This window comes from Aquarana catesbeiana, linkage group LG06, assembly GCF_042186555.1.
Source record: "Aquarana catesbeiana isolate 2022-GZ linkage group LG06, ASM4218655v1, whole genome shotgun sequence".
In the NCBI taxonomy this organism is placed as follows: Eukaryota; Metazoa; Chordata; class Amphibia; order Anura; family Ranidae; genus Aquarana; species Aquarana catesbeiana.
Genome location: NC_133329.1, coordinates 281,814,274 through 281,831,202, shown reverse-complemented (window position 1 = coordinate 281,831,202; position 16,929 = coordinate 281,814,274). Strand labels below are relative to the sequence as shown.

The 16,929-nt window shown below is 43.2% G+C and overlaps 1 protein-coding gene across 1 annotated transcript; it reads left to right on the top strand.

The window, feature by feature from the left end:
- The first annotated feature begins 801 nt into the window (after positions 1-801).
- On the top strand, positions 802-16,656 carry LOC141147754 (gamma-crystallin 2-like). Its single transcript, XM_073634937.1, has 3 exons — positions 802-858; positions 14,367-14,609; positions 16,354-16,656. Exons 1-3 carry the CDS (start codon positions 850-852, stop codon positions 16,627-16,629), a joined length of 528 nt encoding a protein of 175 aa, XP_073491038.1. The 5' UTR covers positions 802-849; the 3' UTR covers positions 16,630-16,656.
- Positions 16,657-16,929: the final 273 nt, after the last annotated feature.

Genomic DNA, 16,929 nt, shown 5'->3' with positions numbered 1-16,929 from the left:
CTCTGATACCCTTCAGATATATGAGATGTGATAAATATAGAAACATCGATAAATTAAAATTCAGCAGTGCAGATTGTGCTGTAGATATGGTGTTTTTGGTCTGTAAGTCTATTACAGACACATGTAACTTTATGCTAGACCTTTGTCTAATTTAGTATCCATGCATTTAGAGGTAAAGGGACCAGTGGACTGTTTAAATGCATGAATGACCTGCAGAAAGCAAACTGGGCAGTCAGCTCAACTATTGTGTCTCTGAATGAGTGAAGCATCTGGAATTACAGCAAAAGACTAACTCATTGAAATCAGAGTTATTGTGCATACATTTTTTTTGGCAATTTATAAAACATTTGTAGAGGTGAATACTGCATGCGTGTGTACATGCATACACAAAGAGAGAGAGGGAAAAAATAAAAGAGTAAATATCTGTGTTTGGGTAGTGTTGTCAAACAAAACTAATCTTATATCTATAGCATGTTTGGTTTGCTGCTTTTTATGGTTTACAGAATTTATTAGCCTATACAGTATATTAATGTGAAAATAATCAGGTAAACAGCATAGTCATTTTGTCATCTTGCCAGATAGTTCCCTATCAGTTCAGGTAGAGTGTAACATAATAAAGGTTGTGCTGATCTAGCTAGTTCTGTAAACCCTAAATGAATAGCATCCAATAAAATGTACAGTCGTACAGTAGTATACAAAAAAGTTTATGTAAAATGCACTTTAATTGTGATTGGGTGGGGGAATACATGTGTTTAGGATATGCAAATATACTCAAAGGCCTGATACATATAAAAGGGTTAGAATTACTCTATGAAAACACAGGCCATTTAGAAGAGCTGTCCCTTAACCATGAGCAAGGTAATGTTATTCTTTTATTTTTATATAAATTCTACATATTTTACATTTTTAGCTTCCACACAACACACCAAGGTCTTATTTATACCAAAATTGTGTCTTCGGGCAGGTTCCGTTTTCAGGGATGTTTTTTCAATTTTTTTATATTGTTCGTTTGCCATTTTTGCAGCAATTTATAAAGGAGCAACAAATAGGTCTGCATATATAGGAAGTTATGAATAGTATTAGAAACGTTGTGAATAAGTAGTGACTAAGATAAAAATTTGACTACACAGTATCTACAGTATAGAGTTAAATGGTAAATAGAATTTGTGTTTTACTGAAGTCTCATTCTGTCAAATGATACATTATTACATATGGCCATATATAAAAGTGACACATTAACACTTTCCAATTACTATCAAAGCAGAGCTTCAGTATTTTTTTCTAGTTCTAGATAATATAGTGGAAGGTTAAAACCACTGTCAAGTTTTTATTGCTGTTTCTTTCTTTTTTTTCCAATACATTTTTATTTCAAGACATCACACGGTAAAGTAAATTTTTATTATTTTTAATATTTTTTTGTCCTGGTGACCACTGTAATCTGGCAGAAAGGGAAAACCAAGATTTTGCAGATTTTATCAGAACAGTAATAGAGGAAATGCTTGTGTTAGTGACAAATGATAAAAGGTAAGCTTTCCACATTTTACGGGGGGGGGGGGGGGGGGTTCTGTTCCCTTTATTGTTTTATCTCTGGAACAGATAATAAAGGGAAAGCTCCCTGATGGGGGCACAAAAAACAATAAAAATATGACAGAAGTTCCATTTATTCCTAAAAAAAAAATTGGAGTATTTCACTGTAATACTTTCTTATGCCCCGTACACACGAGAGGAAATTCCGCCAGCAAAAGTCCGATGAGAGCTTTTGGTCCGAAAATGCGACCATGTGTATTCTCCATTGGACTTTTGCTGGCGGAATTCCAGCCAGCAAAGGATTGAGAGCATGTTCTCAATTTTTCGGTTAGAAAAAGTTCCGATCTGAAATTCCGATCGTCTGTACCAATTCCGACGCAAGAAATTCCTACGCACACTCGGAAACAATTCGACGCATGCTCGGAAACATTGAACTTCATTTTCTCGGCTCGTCGTAGTGTTGTACGTCACTGCGTTCTTGTCGGTTGAAAGTTCAGCGAACTTTTGTGTGACCGGGTGTATGCAAGCCAAGCTTGAGTGGAATTCCGTCAGAAAAACCATCCAAGATTTTTCCGACGGAAATTCCACTCGTGTGTACGCGGCATAAGAGTAATGTACAGGCAAATGCCTCTTTTTATTATAATTATTACATTTATTTTGCTCAATGGCACCAAATTGTGTGTGGGTGTCTTCTCAACTGTTGTTATTTACTGGTTTAAAGAAATGTAAAAAAAAGTACATAATCTTTACAGACAAATTCTTCCAGTTAATATTTCCCAACTGTTAGGGCTATTTCACACCAAATGCAATGGGACTACATTGGGCGGCTATTTAAGCACTGTCTCACCACATGGACAAGTGCCTAGTTCACACCACTGCATTTCGCAGGTGTGCAGTACTGCAATTGTTTTTTTTTTTTAGCGCAGTGGGAGGCGCAGTGTCTGTGGTCTGTGTGATATCTCAGTAAAGTGCACCAAGCTCAGCACATCATCACTGTGCTTATCTTGGCCCCACTCAAATCAGTGTATCTTATTTAGTCTGTAGGAAAGTTATAGAGTCCAGAAAACTATGGTATATACTGTATATCTAACAATTGATCAATCCTGATGTACTGACGGTCTCATTTCTTGAGGCCCAAAAATGCCAAGACAGTACAAATATGACCCAAATGACCCCTTTTTGGAGAGCAGACAGTCAAAGATTTTTAGCAAGAGGCATAGTGAGTCTTTTGAAGTTGTCATTTCTTGTCACAATTTTTGGAAAATGAAGAAATATTAAAAAAATTTCTTTTTTTCACATAAATCTATATATTTTTTTTACATACTGTCACCATTGCAGTACAGTGTCATCATATAACTAGTGTGGCGGTGATCAGGGACACTAACCAGTGACAGTATATGCAAAAAAAATAAAATAATAATACTTTTTTACATACAATGACTAGAGCAATACAGTGTTACCATGGTAACACTGTAGTACAGTGGGGAGTTTGTCAGATTTTTTTTTTCACACTATGATTGCTTATACAGTAACTGTGAATTTTACAGTTATGAGCAACCATGTTTTCTGAATGAAAACTGTTCATTCAGTGTTTACTATTGTAATTAGCTGTGATTGGCTACATGGTACAGATCGGCGGTGACTGGGCCTGTCTGCACCATCCGATCATTGTGACCAACTACATAGCTCATCATAATAGTACATAATGAAAGGCATGAATCAAAGCCTTTTATTGTGTACAATTGCCATGTGATCTGCTGTGATTGGCCACAGTGATCACATTGTACCTGTAGATCATGCAGAAGCGAGGCCTGCTATCCTGGGAGGAGACATATGACGTCCTCCCAGAACAACAGGGCTCCAGTCTGCCTGTAATTTTACAAAAGGCCGGGCAGGAAGGGGATTAATAACAGAAAGCATTTTAGTTTAAAGAGGAGCTCCAGCCTGGTTTTAAAAAAAATTAAAGTCAGCAGACACAAAAACTGTAGCTGCTGGCTTTTAATAAACAGACACTCACCTTGCCAATCTTCAGGTAACATTAACTGTGGGAAGCTGGCTGTGATTCCTTGTGGCTTCACAGCCAGCTTCCCACTGCGCATGAACAAGAAGTGCTACTCTGTGTGAATGGCCACCTGGGAACTGTGATGTGTGAAAGAAAGCTGCGGATGGGGGGAAAGTCCATTCGGGTCGCCTAGGCCTAGAAAGTGGGAACGGATACCTGCCAAAACTAGATACTCCCAGATATGGTAGAGGAGGGAGAAGGAGGCGATAGAGGGTAACTTAGTGTAAGTGTAAGTTCAATCTACACCTCTTCTCTGGATCAGCTGATAGCCTCTCACGGTTTTCAATATCATTTCTATGCTGACGACACACAAATCTATCTCTCCACCCCTCAACTCACTCCATCAGTCTCCTCACTCATCACTAACTTGCTAACAGACATATCTGTATGGATGTCACACCACTTCCTCAAACTCAACTTGTCCAAAATCGAGCTTAAAATATTTCCTCCCCCACGTGCCACTTCCCCTGACTCATCTGTCAAGAGCAATGGCACAACCATCCACACATCCCCACTTGTCAGCGTGCTAGGTGTTATCCTGGACTCTGAACCCTCCTTTCGGCCCCACATCCAATCACTCTCCAAAGCTTGCCGCCTCAACCTCCGCAACAACTCTAAACTACGTCTTTTTCTAACCAATGAAACCACAAAACTCCTGATTCACTCCCTGGTAATCTCTCACCTTGACTACTGTAACTCCCTCCTCATTTGCTTACCTTTAAAAAGACTATCCCCCCTTCCGTCCATCATGCTGCTGCCAGACTCATCCACCTCACAAACAGCTCAGTGTCTGCTACCCTCTCTGCCAATCCCTCCATTGTCTGCCACTCGCCCAAGGAATTAAATTAAAAATACTAACAATAAGTTACAAAGCCATCCACAACTCTGCCACCAGCTATATCACTAGCCTAGTCTCAAAATACCAACCTAATCGCCCTCTTCGTTCCTCCCAAGACCTCCTGCTCTCTAGCTCCCTCATCACCTCCTCCCATATCCGCCTCCAGGACTTCTCCCAAGCCTCGCCCATCCTCTGGAATTTCCTACCCCAATCTGTCAGACTGTCTCCAAATTTATCCACTTTTAGGCAATCCCTGAAAACTTTCCTCTTCAGAGAAGCCTATCCTGCCTCCATCTAACATTTTAGACAGCACATGGAGAGAATTGAGCAATGGGAAGGTTTACTTTAAAACATCTAGAAAATATAGATGATTAGTAAGCATGAAAAGGGTCTAAAATGTCAAAATAGGCAATGCAAAAATGTTTATAAACTAGATTTTAGAGCCTTTAATTACCTGATTAATTTAGCACTTATACACACTTCACATAGCAAAAAACACATACATAAACAAGAAAAATATATTTTTTTGAGTTACTATGGAGGATAAAACTCCCACAAAATACAGCATGCTGCATTTTCTCTCAACACACAGCCTTGGTGAGTATAGAGCTATTGATATTGATTAACCGGGGTGTGGTCTGGACATGACAGAGTAAGGATGTGTGCTTGTGGAGCTCCCGGTCCGTCCCGGCCTACCCAGCTTGATCTCAGCAATTATACTCTGGTACTCCCTGGCATGTACTCTGATGGGAAACGAAGGGGAAAAAACAGAAACAAGCCATCTCCCAAACCACAAGCAAGCGGAGAAATACACTGCTACTTCTCCAACACTCAGGAGCCCCCCCCGGCTACCAAGATGGAGGACGCCATGATGCCCGGCCGACACATGAGTCGACTACTACCTCTCCCATGACCTCTCATTCTCTTGAGGAGGGCTTCGGTACCCCGGCGGTGCTCCGGTCAGATCCCCAAGACTCGATGCACCCTCACCATACACTGCTCACTCTGAGGGCAGAAGCGGAACTGAGAGCGCTGCTGCAGACCCTGCCGAGGAGGTCCTACATCGAGTCACTTGTCGGAAGGCTAGAGACATCCCATAGCAAGGAAATATCGGCAGTCCAAAAAGACATTAAATCACTCTTGGATCGTATGGAATCAGGGAAATCGGCGGTGACGGAACTGGAGCAACGGATGCTGGCGGTGGAGACTGTACAAACTTCCCAGGTGGCGGTAGTGCTCTCACAACAACTACAGCTGGAGGAAATTGAGGACCCTATCTGATCTATCCAGGGCAACCCTGCAATGGCGAGCACTCCCGAAACCTGTGCTGGAAGTAGCCCAACACTCTGGCATCACATACAGATGGGGTTTTCCCATATCGGTGACATTCCGGAAGGACCAGCAGTTCTTCACTCTACACTCCCTGGCAGAACTTTCTGTACTGTTCGCCTTTATGGAAGCTGACCCAGTGGACGTACCTGACTGGCTCCAAATGATCCAGTGCTTCACCCCCCTGCCTGGGCGGTTCAGGTCAGAGGAGGGCCCACTCACCCAGACCACAGAGGAGCAGCGCAGATCCCACATTACCTCAACGGAGGAGGCCAGGGAGACCTAACGGCTGCTGACACAGCAGTGAGCTAATGTATCCACAGCTAATGTCAGTTTTACCTTGATCCCGCTCCCCCCCTTTGGTGTGCCCCCCTTTGATTTTATACCCCTCTCTCCACCATGTTCTTTCTCCTGCCTGTTTGATGCCTGGATAACACATCCCTATTGCCCCTTCTCCCTAGTCAGCAATTAGGCTGACCACTGGAACATCAGGTTGTTTGGTATTATGGGGGTGGGAGGTCACCCAGGGAGGGAGGAAGCTATCCCATACACTGATTGGACTGGTGCCCACCCCCTGGACCTTACCGGGTGACACAGCCTCTTTAGATTGAGTATTGGGGATAAAACAGGGATGAACTTTCCAACCCCGCGGGAATCTAACGGCCCCCACTGGAACTTTTGGGCTAAGGTTCCTGACGTTCCATGAGACTGCCTGGATTGTACACATTGGAGCCTGACAAGCCCCTAAGCCATGCCCCTCTTTGAAATGTAGGGGCCCATCCACCACACCAGAAATGTCTGTGTGCCTGCCTTACTGTTTTGAGGTTGCACCCCAGACCCACGCTTACTGTACTTTACCATGGCAGGGGGTCTGTAACCCTCCTGCAAAGATCTCAGTGAGGACAGTAACTAACCAATATTTGTTTCCTGCAGGCTGGTATAGAACATAGATGTTTATGTGTCTATTCTGCTGGGGTCTGGACATCGTGGGGGACCAACACGGCAAGTACAGTCAGCCCCACTCCGCAAAGCTTTTAAGGCCTTAATATTTTTAGTTCTTGCCTCCCCCTCTCATGCCAGTGCATGACGGATTGGACAGCTTTATGTACCCATCTATACACAATGTGTCCTGTACACGTGTCTGCGGACTTCCCCCATGATGAGCCAGACTAGCAAAAGGCGATACCACATGGTAAGATTGATAGCTGTGGGTGGACAAGGATTATTCCTAAGGTGGGATGGAGAGAGCTTTGGGACCCTGTCGTCCCCCTTGTGGCACATCATTGAAGGTGCGGGTGGACACGGGTCCACCCAGCTGGGAGGACATGATAACCTTTGGGGGGTCGCTTCCTATATAAGGACATAGGGATTAGCATGATCCCTGGTGTGGAACAAGCTCAGACGCCCGCAAGTGCGGACGTGGACTCCCACCGCCAGGGGACAAAACATATCTAATTGTATGTCACAGCCTCACCCAACTATCCACGTAACACTGCCATACTGAGACACCAGAATGGAGTGATAATGGCACGTGGGGGAAGGGGGGACACAATTTGAAATGACATCTACACCGCCTTCTAATTGCTACTTATACAGTAGTCTAGATTTAATTGTTTCCACAGTTTTACATGACAATGGATTTGCACTTTTATGTTCTGTTTAGTATTCTTTCGTTTTAGAGTAAATGTTGAAGTTATGTTTTAGGGATGGGGGCCTGCACAAGACCGGGAAGACTCCCCTCAGTCAGAATCTAACCTCTTCCCCATTAGGTTGAAGCACCTCACTCGGTGGTAACCGGAGTGTGCTTCTTTGCATAAACTTGCAAAAATTGTTCACTAGTATTTAGTAATAGAAAGGACAGTTCACACTGTCCACTTTCACCTCTCTTGATCTAAACTTGTTCTTCTTCTTCTACCCTCTCTCTCCTCTATAAACCCTTCCTCCCCCTCACACACCCACCTTTTCCTACCCATCTATCCTTCCCCTCCCCCCCTCCCTAGACCCGGGTACGATGGATTCCATTAATATTTTTTTGTTGAATGCCAAGGGTCTAAATGTACCAGAAAAATGTTGTATGCTATTGAATGATCTTAAAAGAGCCAGAGCTGATGTGGCATTAATACAGGAAACACACTTCAGATCGGGTACCCCTCCATGCCTTAGGAATCGCTACTTCCCCTTACCCTACCATTCCACTAATGTAGCAGCCAAATCCAAAGGAGTATCTATACTCTTTTAGGGGAAGATACATGTAATGACACTCTGGTGGATACCGAAGGCTGTTATGTGTTTATTAAGGGACTAATAGGGGACATACTGGTGACACTGGCCACTGTCTACGCTCCTAATGATAGACAGGATGGATTTCTGCACAGTACACTGAACTTGCTCATGGACTTCAAGGAAGGCTAGTTGATTGTGGGGGGAGATTTTAATGTACCCCTAGCCCCCTCAGTGGACACCTTGTCCGGTCTCTCCTCACTTTTAACCAGCGTTCACAAGCGCATTACGCGGGACCTACACGAAGCCCAACTAATAGATGTATAGAGACTCCACCACTCTGGGGAGAGGGACTATACCTTCTTCTCATCCCCACACAAAATATATTCACGAACCAATTATTTCCTAGTCCCCCACGGTCAGCTAGAGGTAGCACATGACCCAGTGATAGGCAATATCACTTGGTCGAACCATGCACCTATCACTATGCGCTACACCCTCTTGTCAACCTCGACAACCAGATTGAGGTTCTGGAGATTAAACAAAAGCTTATTACAGACACTGGCAGTTCCAACTGACGTTATGAATGGTTTAAAACACTATTTCCAAACAAATGACACTACAGATTGTGACCCAGGTATACTTTGGGAAGCCCATAAGACCGTAATAAGAGGGGTCCTAATTAAGCATGGGGCACACATCAAGCAAGAATGAGTACGACTACTGCATCTACTTCTATATAAGATACGTGAAGTAAAGGCGAAACATAAACACACCACAGTAGCCTCATTAGAAACGGAACTGTTGTCCCTTAGAAAACAAAAAGTGGACCTATTGCATTATAAAGCTAAAGCGGCATTACAACTCTGTCGGAAGCTCTCCTATGAATCTGGCAACAAATGTGGGAAACTACTGGCTAAAGCGGTTAGACAACATAGACTACATACATACATACCCCAAATTATTTTACCCTTGGGACACAAAAAGGTCATGCAACCAACAAAACTGCAATAGAGGACTATCTTACCTCATCCCGTATCCCCCAACTTACTGAGGAGATAGGGGCAGAGATGGATGAGTCCATCACCTTAGAGGAACTGCAATGTGCAATAAAAGGGATGAAGCCAGGCAAAGCACCGGGTCCTGATGGGTTCACCCTGCAGTACTATCAATCCCTCCTACCAGTTCTAGGCCCCTATATGGTGAAACTATGTAATGCTCTTACTGAAGGGGAACACCTTCCAAGGGATACTATGAGAGCCTACATCTCCCTTTTCCCTAAGGAGGGTAAAGATACAAATGCATGCAGCAGCTACAGACCAATATCCCTCCTGAATGTAGATATTTAGCATTTTTTAAGGATACTAGCCAATAGGTTATCCCAACACATGACAGATATAGTACGTCTAGATCAGGTGGGCTTTGTCCCCTCACGAGAGGCGAGAGATAACACCACCAAGGTGCTCAATCTGATTAATGTGGCCTCCGTGACTAAAATGCATCTTCCTAAGCACGGACGCTGAGAAGGCTTTCGACTGTGTCAATTGGGTATTCATGTCTTACGTTCTTAAACACATCGGCCTGCGAAATAAAATGTTGCAGTGGATTTCCAATATTTATTCTACTCCAACATCTCAGGTTAAAGCTAATTTAGTCCTCTCAGATCCCTTCAACATCTCAAATGGTACCAGGCAGGGATGTCCACTATCAACCCTTCTCTTCGGCCTAGTTCTAGAGCCCTTTCTATGTACTATGAGCTCGAACCCCGACATAATGGGATTGACTGTAGGTCATTCCCAATACAAGATCTCAGCTTATGCAAATGACCTCTTGTTTTCTTTAACCAACCCTGTGGTATCCCTCCAAAATCTTCTCAGAGAGTTTCACAGATATGGCAATATATCCAATCTAAAAATTAATTTTGATAAATCCGCAGCAACAGGGATTAAAATGACACCAAATAGCCTGAATTCCCTGAAACCCCAGTTCAAATTTAAATGGTCAGACAGCTTCCTTAAATATTTAGGAACCCTTATCCCAAGTGACCTGACACGTACTTTTGAACTGAATTTCCCACCCCTGTTAACCATAACACGAGAGTTGCTTGAGGAATGGAACAAGGGACTTCACTCCTGGTTTGACAGGTGTATTCTCCCGAAGTTCTTATACCTGTTTCAAGCACTACCGGTCAAGATCACAACCCTATACTTTAAACAAGCGCATTCACTTTTCACTAAATTTATTTGGTCACGCACAAAACCACAACTGCGCAGAGGGTACCTTACACTGCCGAAACACTACGGAGGACTAGCCCCCCCAGACCTAAAAAATTATTACCTAGCGGTGCACTTAGAGAGAATTATTGATTGGAATCGACATGAAAAAACCAAACTATGAACGCATTTAGAGTGTGCCCAGACAGTGGTTCCTCTGAAGGGGGCTGCGTGGTGCTACAACCAACTCCCTTCCACTCTGACATCTCATCTTATTGTAGGCACCACACTCCGCATAGGCTCGACAATTATACTTACAACCTTTCTCTCCTCTAGACACTCCCCTTTATTCCCAATCCTAGGCAACCATGCGTTCTCCCCTGGACCCGACCAATCAGAGTATGGGGCATTTCTATCGTCAGGTAGAGGCTGTGCCTTGCATTTCTTAGAGGGTAATCACTGTCTTTCCATCCAATCACTGACGAGTGACATAGGGCACTTCCAACTCCCGTTTTGAGAGCAATACGGTTACATCACTTCCTACACTCAATTGCAAACCCAGCTCAATTTGACTGTATTCTAACGACATTTGAGGATGATTGTAGAGATGCAGGAGACCTACCTCAAGTACTGTCAAAAGCATACACCTTGCTTAACACCCCACTAGAACAACTGGACTTGACACATCTATGGGAAACGGATCTACAGCACTCTTTCACGGACACCCAAAAACAAAACATTATCAGGTTCTCCTTAAAGTCATCTATTTGTACGAAATTACAAGAAACCAACTACAAGATCCTGACCAGGTGGTATTATACACCTCAGTTACTACACCAGTATTTCCCAACAACCTCAGACAGATGCTGGAGATGCCAGACAGATAAGGGGAATCCTCTATATCTTTTGGTCCTGCCCACTACTGCAACACATTTGGACGACAGTCAAGACAGTCACTCAGAAATTCAATGATCACACGATTCATAATGACCCGCCTTTCCTTCTGTTCCACGCTACCATGATTCCGGCAGAGACCAATAAAAAATCTATATGCGACATTTAGAGCTTTCTTTTGGTGGTATTTGATCACCTCTGCGTTTTTTACTTTTTTCGCTATAAACAAAAAAAGACAGACTATTTTTTTTAAAATGTTTTTTTTTTTTTTACTTTCTGCTAAAATACATATCCAAAAAAAAAAAAAAATATAAAAAAACAAATGTATTCATCAGTTTAGGCCGATATTCTTCTACATATTTTTGGCAAAAAAAATCGCAATAGACGTATATTGATTGATTTGCTCAAAAGTTATCACATCTACAAACTATGGGATAAATTTAGGGACTTTTATTTTATTTTATTGTTTTTACTTTTATCGGCGATCTGCGATTTTTAACAGGACTGCGACATTGCGCCAGACAAATCTGACCCCAAATTACACTTTTTGGGGACCAGTGACATTTTTACAGTGCTATAAAAATGCACTGATCAATGTAAAAATGACACTGGCAGGGAAGGGGTAAACCCAAGGGGGCAATCAAGGGGTTAAGTGTGTTCCCTGGGTGTGTAGGGGGGATTGAACTGCCAGGAACGTGACAGAGATCACTGTTCCCCATCACTGGGAACAGTAGATCTCTGTCATGTCACTAGGCACCTTGTTTACACAGGCAGTTCCCCGTTCTGCCTCTCCTCACCATGATCGCAGGTTGCCAGCGGACAACAAGCCTGCGGGACCCGCGGGCATGCTCCTGCGGTATGCGTTGAGCAATTCGCGCAGGAGAGCCGACCTGCCACAGTATATCTGCGTGAGCTGGTCAGCTAGTGGTTAATATTTTAATAATGGCAACGTTGATTGCACATTTTGACAATATCATGACACAGTGGGGTTGGTTTACTAAAACCGGAAAGTGCAAAATCTGGTGCAGTTGTGCATGGAAGCCATTCGTTTCTAACTTCAGCTTGTTCAATTAAAGTGGTTCTAAAGGCAGAAGGCAGAAGGTTTTTTTTTTATCTTAATGCATTAAGATAAAAAAAACCTTCTGTGTGCAGCATCCCCCCTCAGCCCCCCTAACACTTACCTAATACTTACCTGAGCCCCATCTCGATCCAGCGATGTTGCACGAGAGCCTCGGCTGCCCAGGACTCTCCCTCCTCATTGGCTGAGACAACAGCGAGCACCATTGGTTCCCACTGTTGGCTTGGGTGCACCCATAGCAAGCTGCTTGATGTGGGGGGCACTCGGCAGGAGGGAGGGGCCAGGAATGCTGGAGAGGGACATGAGAAGAGAAGTATTTGGGCTGCTCTGTGCAAAACCACTACACAGAGTGAGTAAGTACCATATATACTCGAGTATAGGTCGACCCGAATATAAGTCGAGGCCCCTAATTTACCACAAAAAACTATGGAAAACATATTGACCCGAGTATAGGATGAGGGTGAGAAATGCAGCAGCTACTGTAAGTGGAAAAAGAGGGTCGACTATGCCCATCTGCAGCTGCATGCCTCCCTGTGTCCTGTACATGTGTCCTGTGCAGCCTACCTGTGTCCTGTGCATGTATCCTGTGCAGCCTACCTGTTTCCTGTGCATGTGTCCCTGTGTCCTGTGCATGTGTCCTGTGTCCTGTGCATGTGTCCTGTGTCCCTGTGTCCTGTGTTCTGTGCATGTGCATGTGTCCTGTGTCCCTGTGCAGCCTACCTGTGTCCTGTGCAGCCTCCTTGATCCACTGATCAGCATTGTGTGATAATACCATTCGGCAGCCATTCCACTGTTCAAAAGCCACGCCTCCTCCTCGTCTGTGATAGGCAGAACACTCCATTTCCCAGCAGTCAGCGGTCAGCCTATCACGGACATTCTCTCATTCTCATACCACGGATGAGGATGAGAGAATGTCCATGATAGGCTGTACACTGACTGCTGGGAAATGGAGTGTTCAGCCTATCACAGACGAGGAGGAGGCGCGGCTTTTGAAAGCTGGAATAGCCTCCGAATGGTATTATCACACGCTGGCTGCCGTCTGTCTGCATGACACGCTGATCATGTAGGCAGACGGCGGTGACTCGAGTATAAGTCGAGGGGGGCACTTTCAGCCTAAAAAAAAAAGGTTGAAAATCTCGACTTATACTCAAGTATGTACGGTATATGTTTGTTATTTTTAAACCAAAAAAAAATAAGACTTTAATATCACTTTAAGCTTTGACAAAAAAACCTGAAAGCTGATTGGTTTCTATAAAGAGCTGCACCAGATTTTGCACCCACCAGTTTTAGTAAATGAACCCCACTATGATGTATGTAAATGAAGGCAGTGTTAATGAGCCCAGAAAGTGTATCTAAACCAACATTTATTATATTTCAGACAGTTATGCTGCGTACACAATATCGGAAATTCCGCCAGCAAAAGTCCGATGAGAGCTTTTGGTCGGAAAATGCAACTGTGTGTATACTCCATCGGACTTTTGCTGGCGGAATTCCAGCCAGCAAAAGATTGATAGTAGGGTCTCAATTTTTTGGTCGGAAAAAGTTTCGATCTGAAATTCCGATCGTCTGTACCAATTCCGACGGGCAAAATTCCTACGCATGCTCGGAAACAATTCGACGCATGCTTGGAAGCACTGAACTTCATTTTCTCTGATCCTTCAGAAAAAACAAAACACATTTTGTTGGCGGAAAGTCCAATCATGTGTACGCGGCATTAGACAGCAAGTGTAATAGGACAACAGAACACTTCCCATCTCCCCAGCTCCATGACATGAAGGGTCTGTAGTTTACAGAAAATAGATGGGAATGCGGATAACATTGTTTGAACATTGGATTGCAGGTAGGATCAACAGGTATTTTCTGCTTGTAATGTACTGTACTTAGGTTGAAATAAAGAGAACGAATGCAGCCAATGCATCTGAGGACTGGTCAGCTCCAATATGTTAATCTTTGTGCTGATGGACTTAGATATACTTTAATCATCTGTTTTATTTCTACATTATATATCTGCTTGTATAAGTATGGGTTATAAAATTGCAAAGTTTGTAAGTTATGCACAGAGATTTGGACACCTGTGTAATTTTATTTTTTATACAAAATTTACAAAAATGCTATAACATTGTACAATAACAAAGTTATTTAAAGTGTTATTAAAATATGTAACTTTCCTAACTCTTCATTTTCTGTTTTCAATTTTTATTGCAGATTACTTTTTATGAGGACAGGAACTTTCAGGGAAAGTCCCATGAAAGTTCTGGTGACAATGCAGATCTGCATTTTTACTTTGCGCGCTGCAATTCAATCCGTGTAGAGAATGGCTGCTGGGTGATCTATGAACGTTCTAACTACATGGGACATCAATATTACCTGAAGAAAGGAGATTATCCTGACTACCAGAGCTGGCTGGGTTTGAATGACTCTATTAGATCTTGCCACTCAATCCCACTGGTAAGTTATTCTTGCAATCAATCTTCAGCCTGTAATTGCCTCTTTTATATTCACATGTAACTGTAATGCACTCTCATAAGATAAAAAATATAGATTTACAATCTTGTGATGGTAGGCAGGGCCATCTTAAGAGCATTATAGGCCCCCGGGCAATACAGTGCACTGGGGCCCTGTCTACACAATCACACACGAGAATAAAAATGCAAATTATCAATAAGGCTATATTTATTGGTACTTCCAACAAAATCAGTGTTTAAACATTAACACAACGTTTGGACAATATAACTTTTGATGGGCACAGTGGCAGCATTTGATGGGCACAGTGGCAGGGTTTGATGGGCACAGTAGCTGCGTTTGATGGGCACAGTGGCTGCGTTTGATGGGCACAATGGCAGCCTTGATGGGTACAGTGGCAGCTTTGATGGGCACAGTGGCTGTGTTTGATGAGCACAGTGGCAGCTTTGATGGGCACAGTGGCTGTTTGATGGGCACAGTGGCAGCTTTGATGGGCACAGTGGCTGTGTTTGATGGGTACAGTGGCAGCTTTGATGGGCACAGTGGCTGTGTTTGATGGGCACAGTGGCAGCTTTTGAGGGACACAGACAGTGGCTGTGTTTGATGCACAACTTGAACTTACTTAAGTAGACAGTGTTAGATTTACTTGAGGTCCCTGGCCTGGTGCAGTACAGTGTGTCACTCACAGCAGCAAGGCAGCGCCGATATCAATCAGGGCCGTCTTTCCGTTCTGCTCCTTCTCCACGCTGTCTGAAGAACATGGCAGAGGTGGGTGGAGCTTGTTCACTAGCCGTTAGGGGTGGCCGCGGCACACTATGAATGCTGGGGCGGCTGCAGCCTCTGACTGACACCACTGGTTGCTAGCTAGATGCCGGGCGGCTGGCGATTCTAGCAAGTGAGCAACCAGTGCAGTCAGTCAACTTAAGCAGCAGATTGTAGCACTGAGGATAGGACCTGGATGGGGCCCTCCAGGCAAGTGGGGCCCCCGGGCAACTGCCCAGCGTGCCCAGTGGAAAAAACTGCCCCGATGGTAGGTGGAGCTGAGAACTCTTGCTGCTCTGAAACAAAAAAAATGCAAGAAGCCAATAATGAATTTAGTTTCCTAGTCTCTGTAAGACAGCAGATAAGGAATTTTGTCCATATGGCAGCATCTCTCAAATGGCAATCTCTTTCATATGGCAGAGTCTTGACATTGTATAATGTTTTTTTATGGGGAACCGTTTCTTACAATCTCTTATGGAATTATCTCTCTAATTGAATAATCTCTTGTGTGGCAGCCTCTTCAACAAAACAGCCTATCTGATAAAATAGCCACCACAAATTTCCTGCAATGTGGTAGCATCCTCTAGTAATATGGTAGCATTAAAAAACAATAAGTATACATGCATCATATCTGATTTAGGCAGAAGAGGGTGTCAAAAATAAGGTCCAGAATACTTTTTGAGTTGAGTATTGGTCTACAGATCCAACCCATGAATGTTTCTGGAAATGTGACAGATACCTCTGGTAAAGCAGTTACTAAGTTCACAAATTTGGATAATTTGCCATTGGTTTCTACAATAATGCAAAACTGGCTCAAGGCACTTGTGTTGAGCATTCAAATATAATATTCATATTGCATTAATATGTGAGGTGAATTGGTCATAGAGAGCTGAAGTTGCCCTCCAGGCCAAACGTTTGCAATTACTCCCTGACTGAGCTAAATATATTTTTTATGTTTTATTTATAGCATCGTGGTTCTTACAGAATAAGACTGTATGAAAGAGAAGACTTTCGTGGTCAGATGAAGGAATACCAAAATGACTGCTCTAACATCTATGAAAGCTTCCATGACCATGATGTTTTGTCCTGTAATGTGCTTGAGGGCTACTGGATATTCTTTGAGGAGCCTGGCTTTCGGGGAAACCAATACTTCTTGAAACCTGGGGAATACAGAAGATATAGCAGCTGGGGAGCCCCAAATTCCAGAGTTGGATCTTTGAAAAAAATCATGGACTTTCATTAGATGCAACATTATTTAATTTGTTAAACTTGTTTAACTAATATCTGTAAAGAAAATAAATTAATATAAATCTGGCTTCTATCCTGTTTTGATAATATATTTTTTAATGTATTCTAGTGTTAAAGGGATCCTGTCACCAGACCAAAGGCATTACTTTGAATACTTCATGTACTTCATGGCCCCTCTGGTCAATATTTTTTTTAAGCAATTACAGCATTATGAGTGCCTGAAAAATGAGAAGAATCTGAAAATTCTGGATGTTTTGATTTGTTTTCCCACTCCACCACCCACTATGTCATCAGT

What these genes read in the sequence shown, in the direction of transcription:
- LOC141147754 (XM_073634937.1), top strand. An exon ending in CTTGCCACTCAATCCCACTG is followed by an intron (nt 14,610 to 16,353) that starts GTAAGTTATTCT and finishes TTTTATTTATAG; the next exon opens with CATCGTGGTTCTTACAGAAT.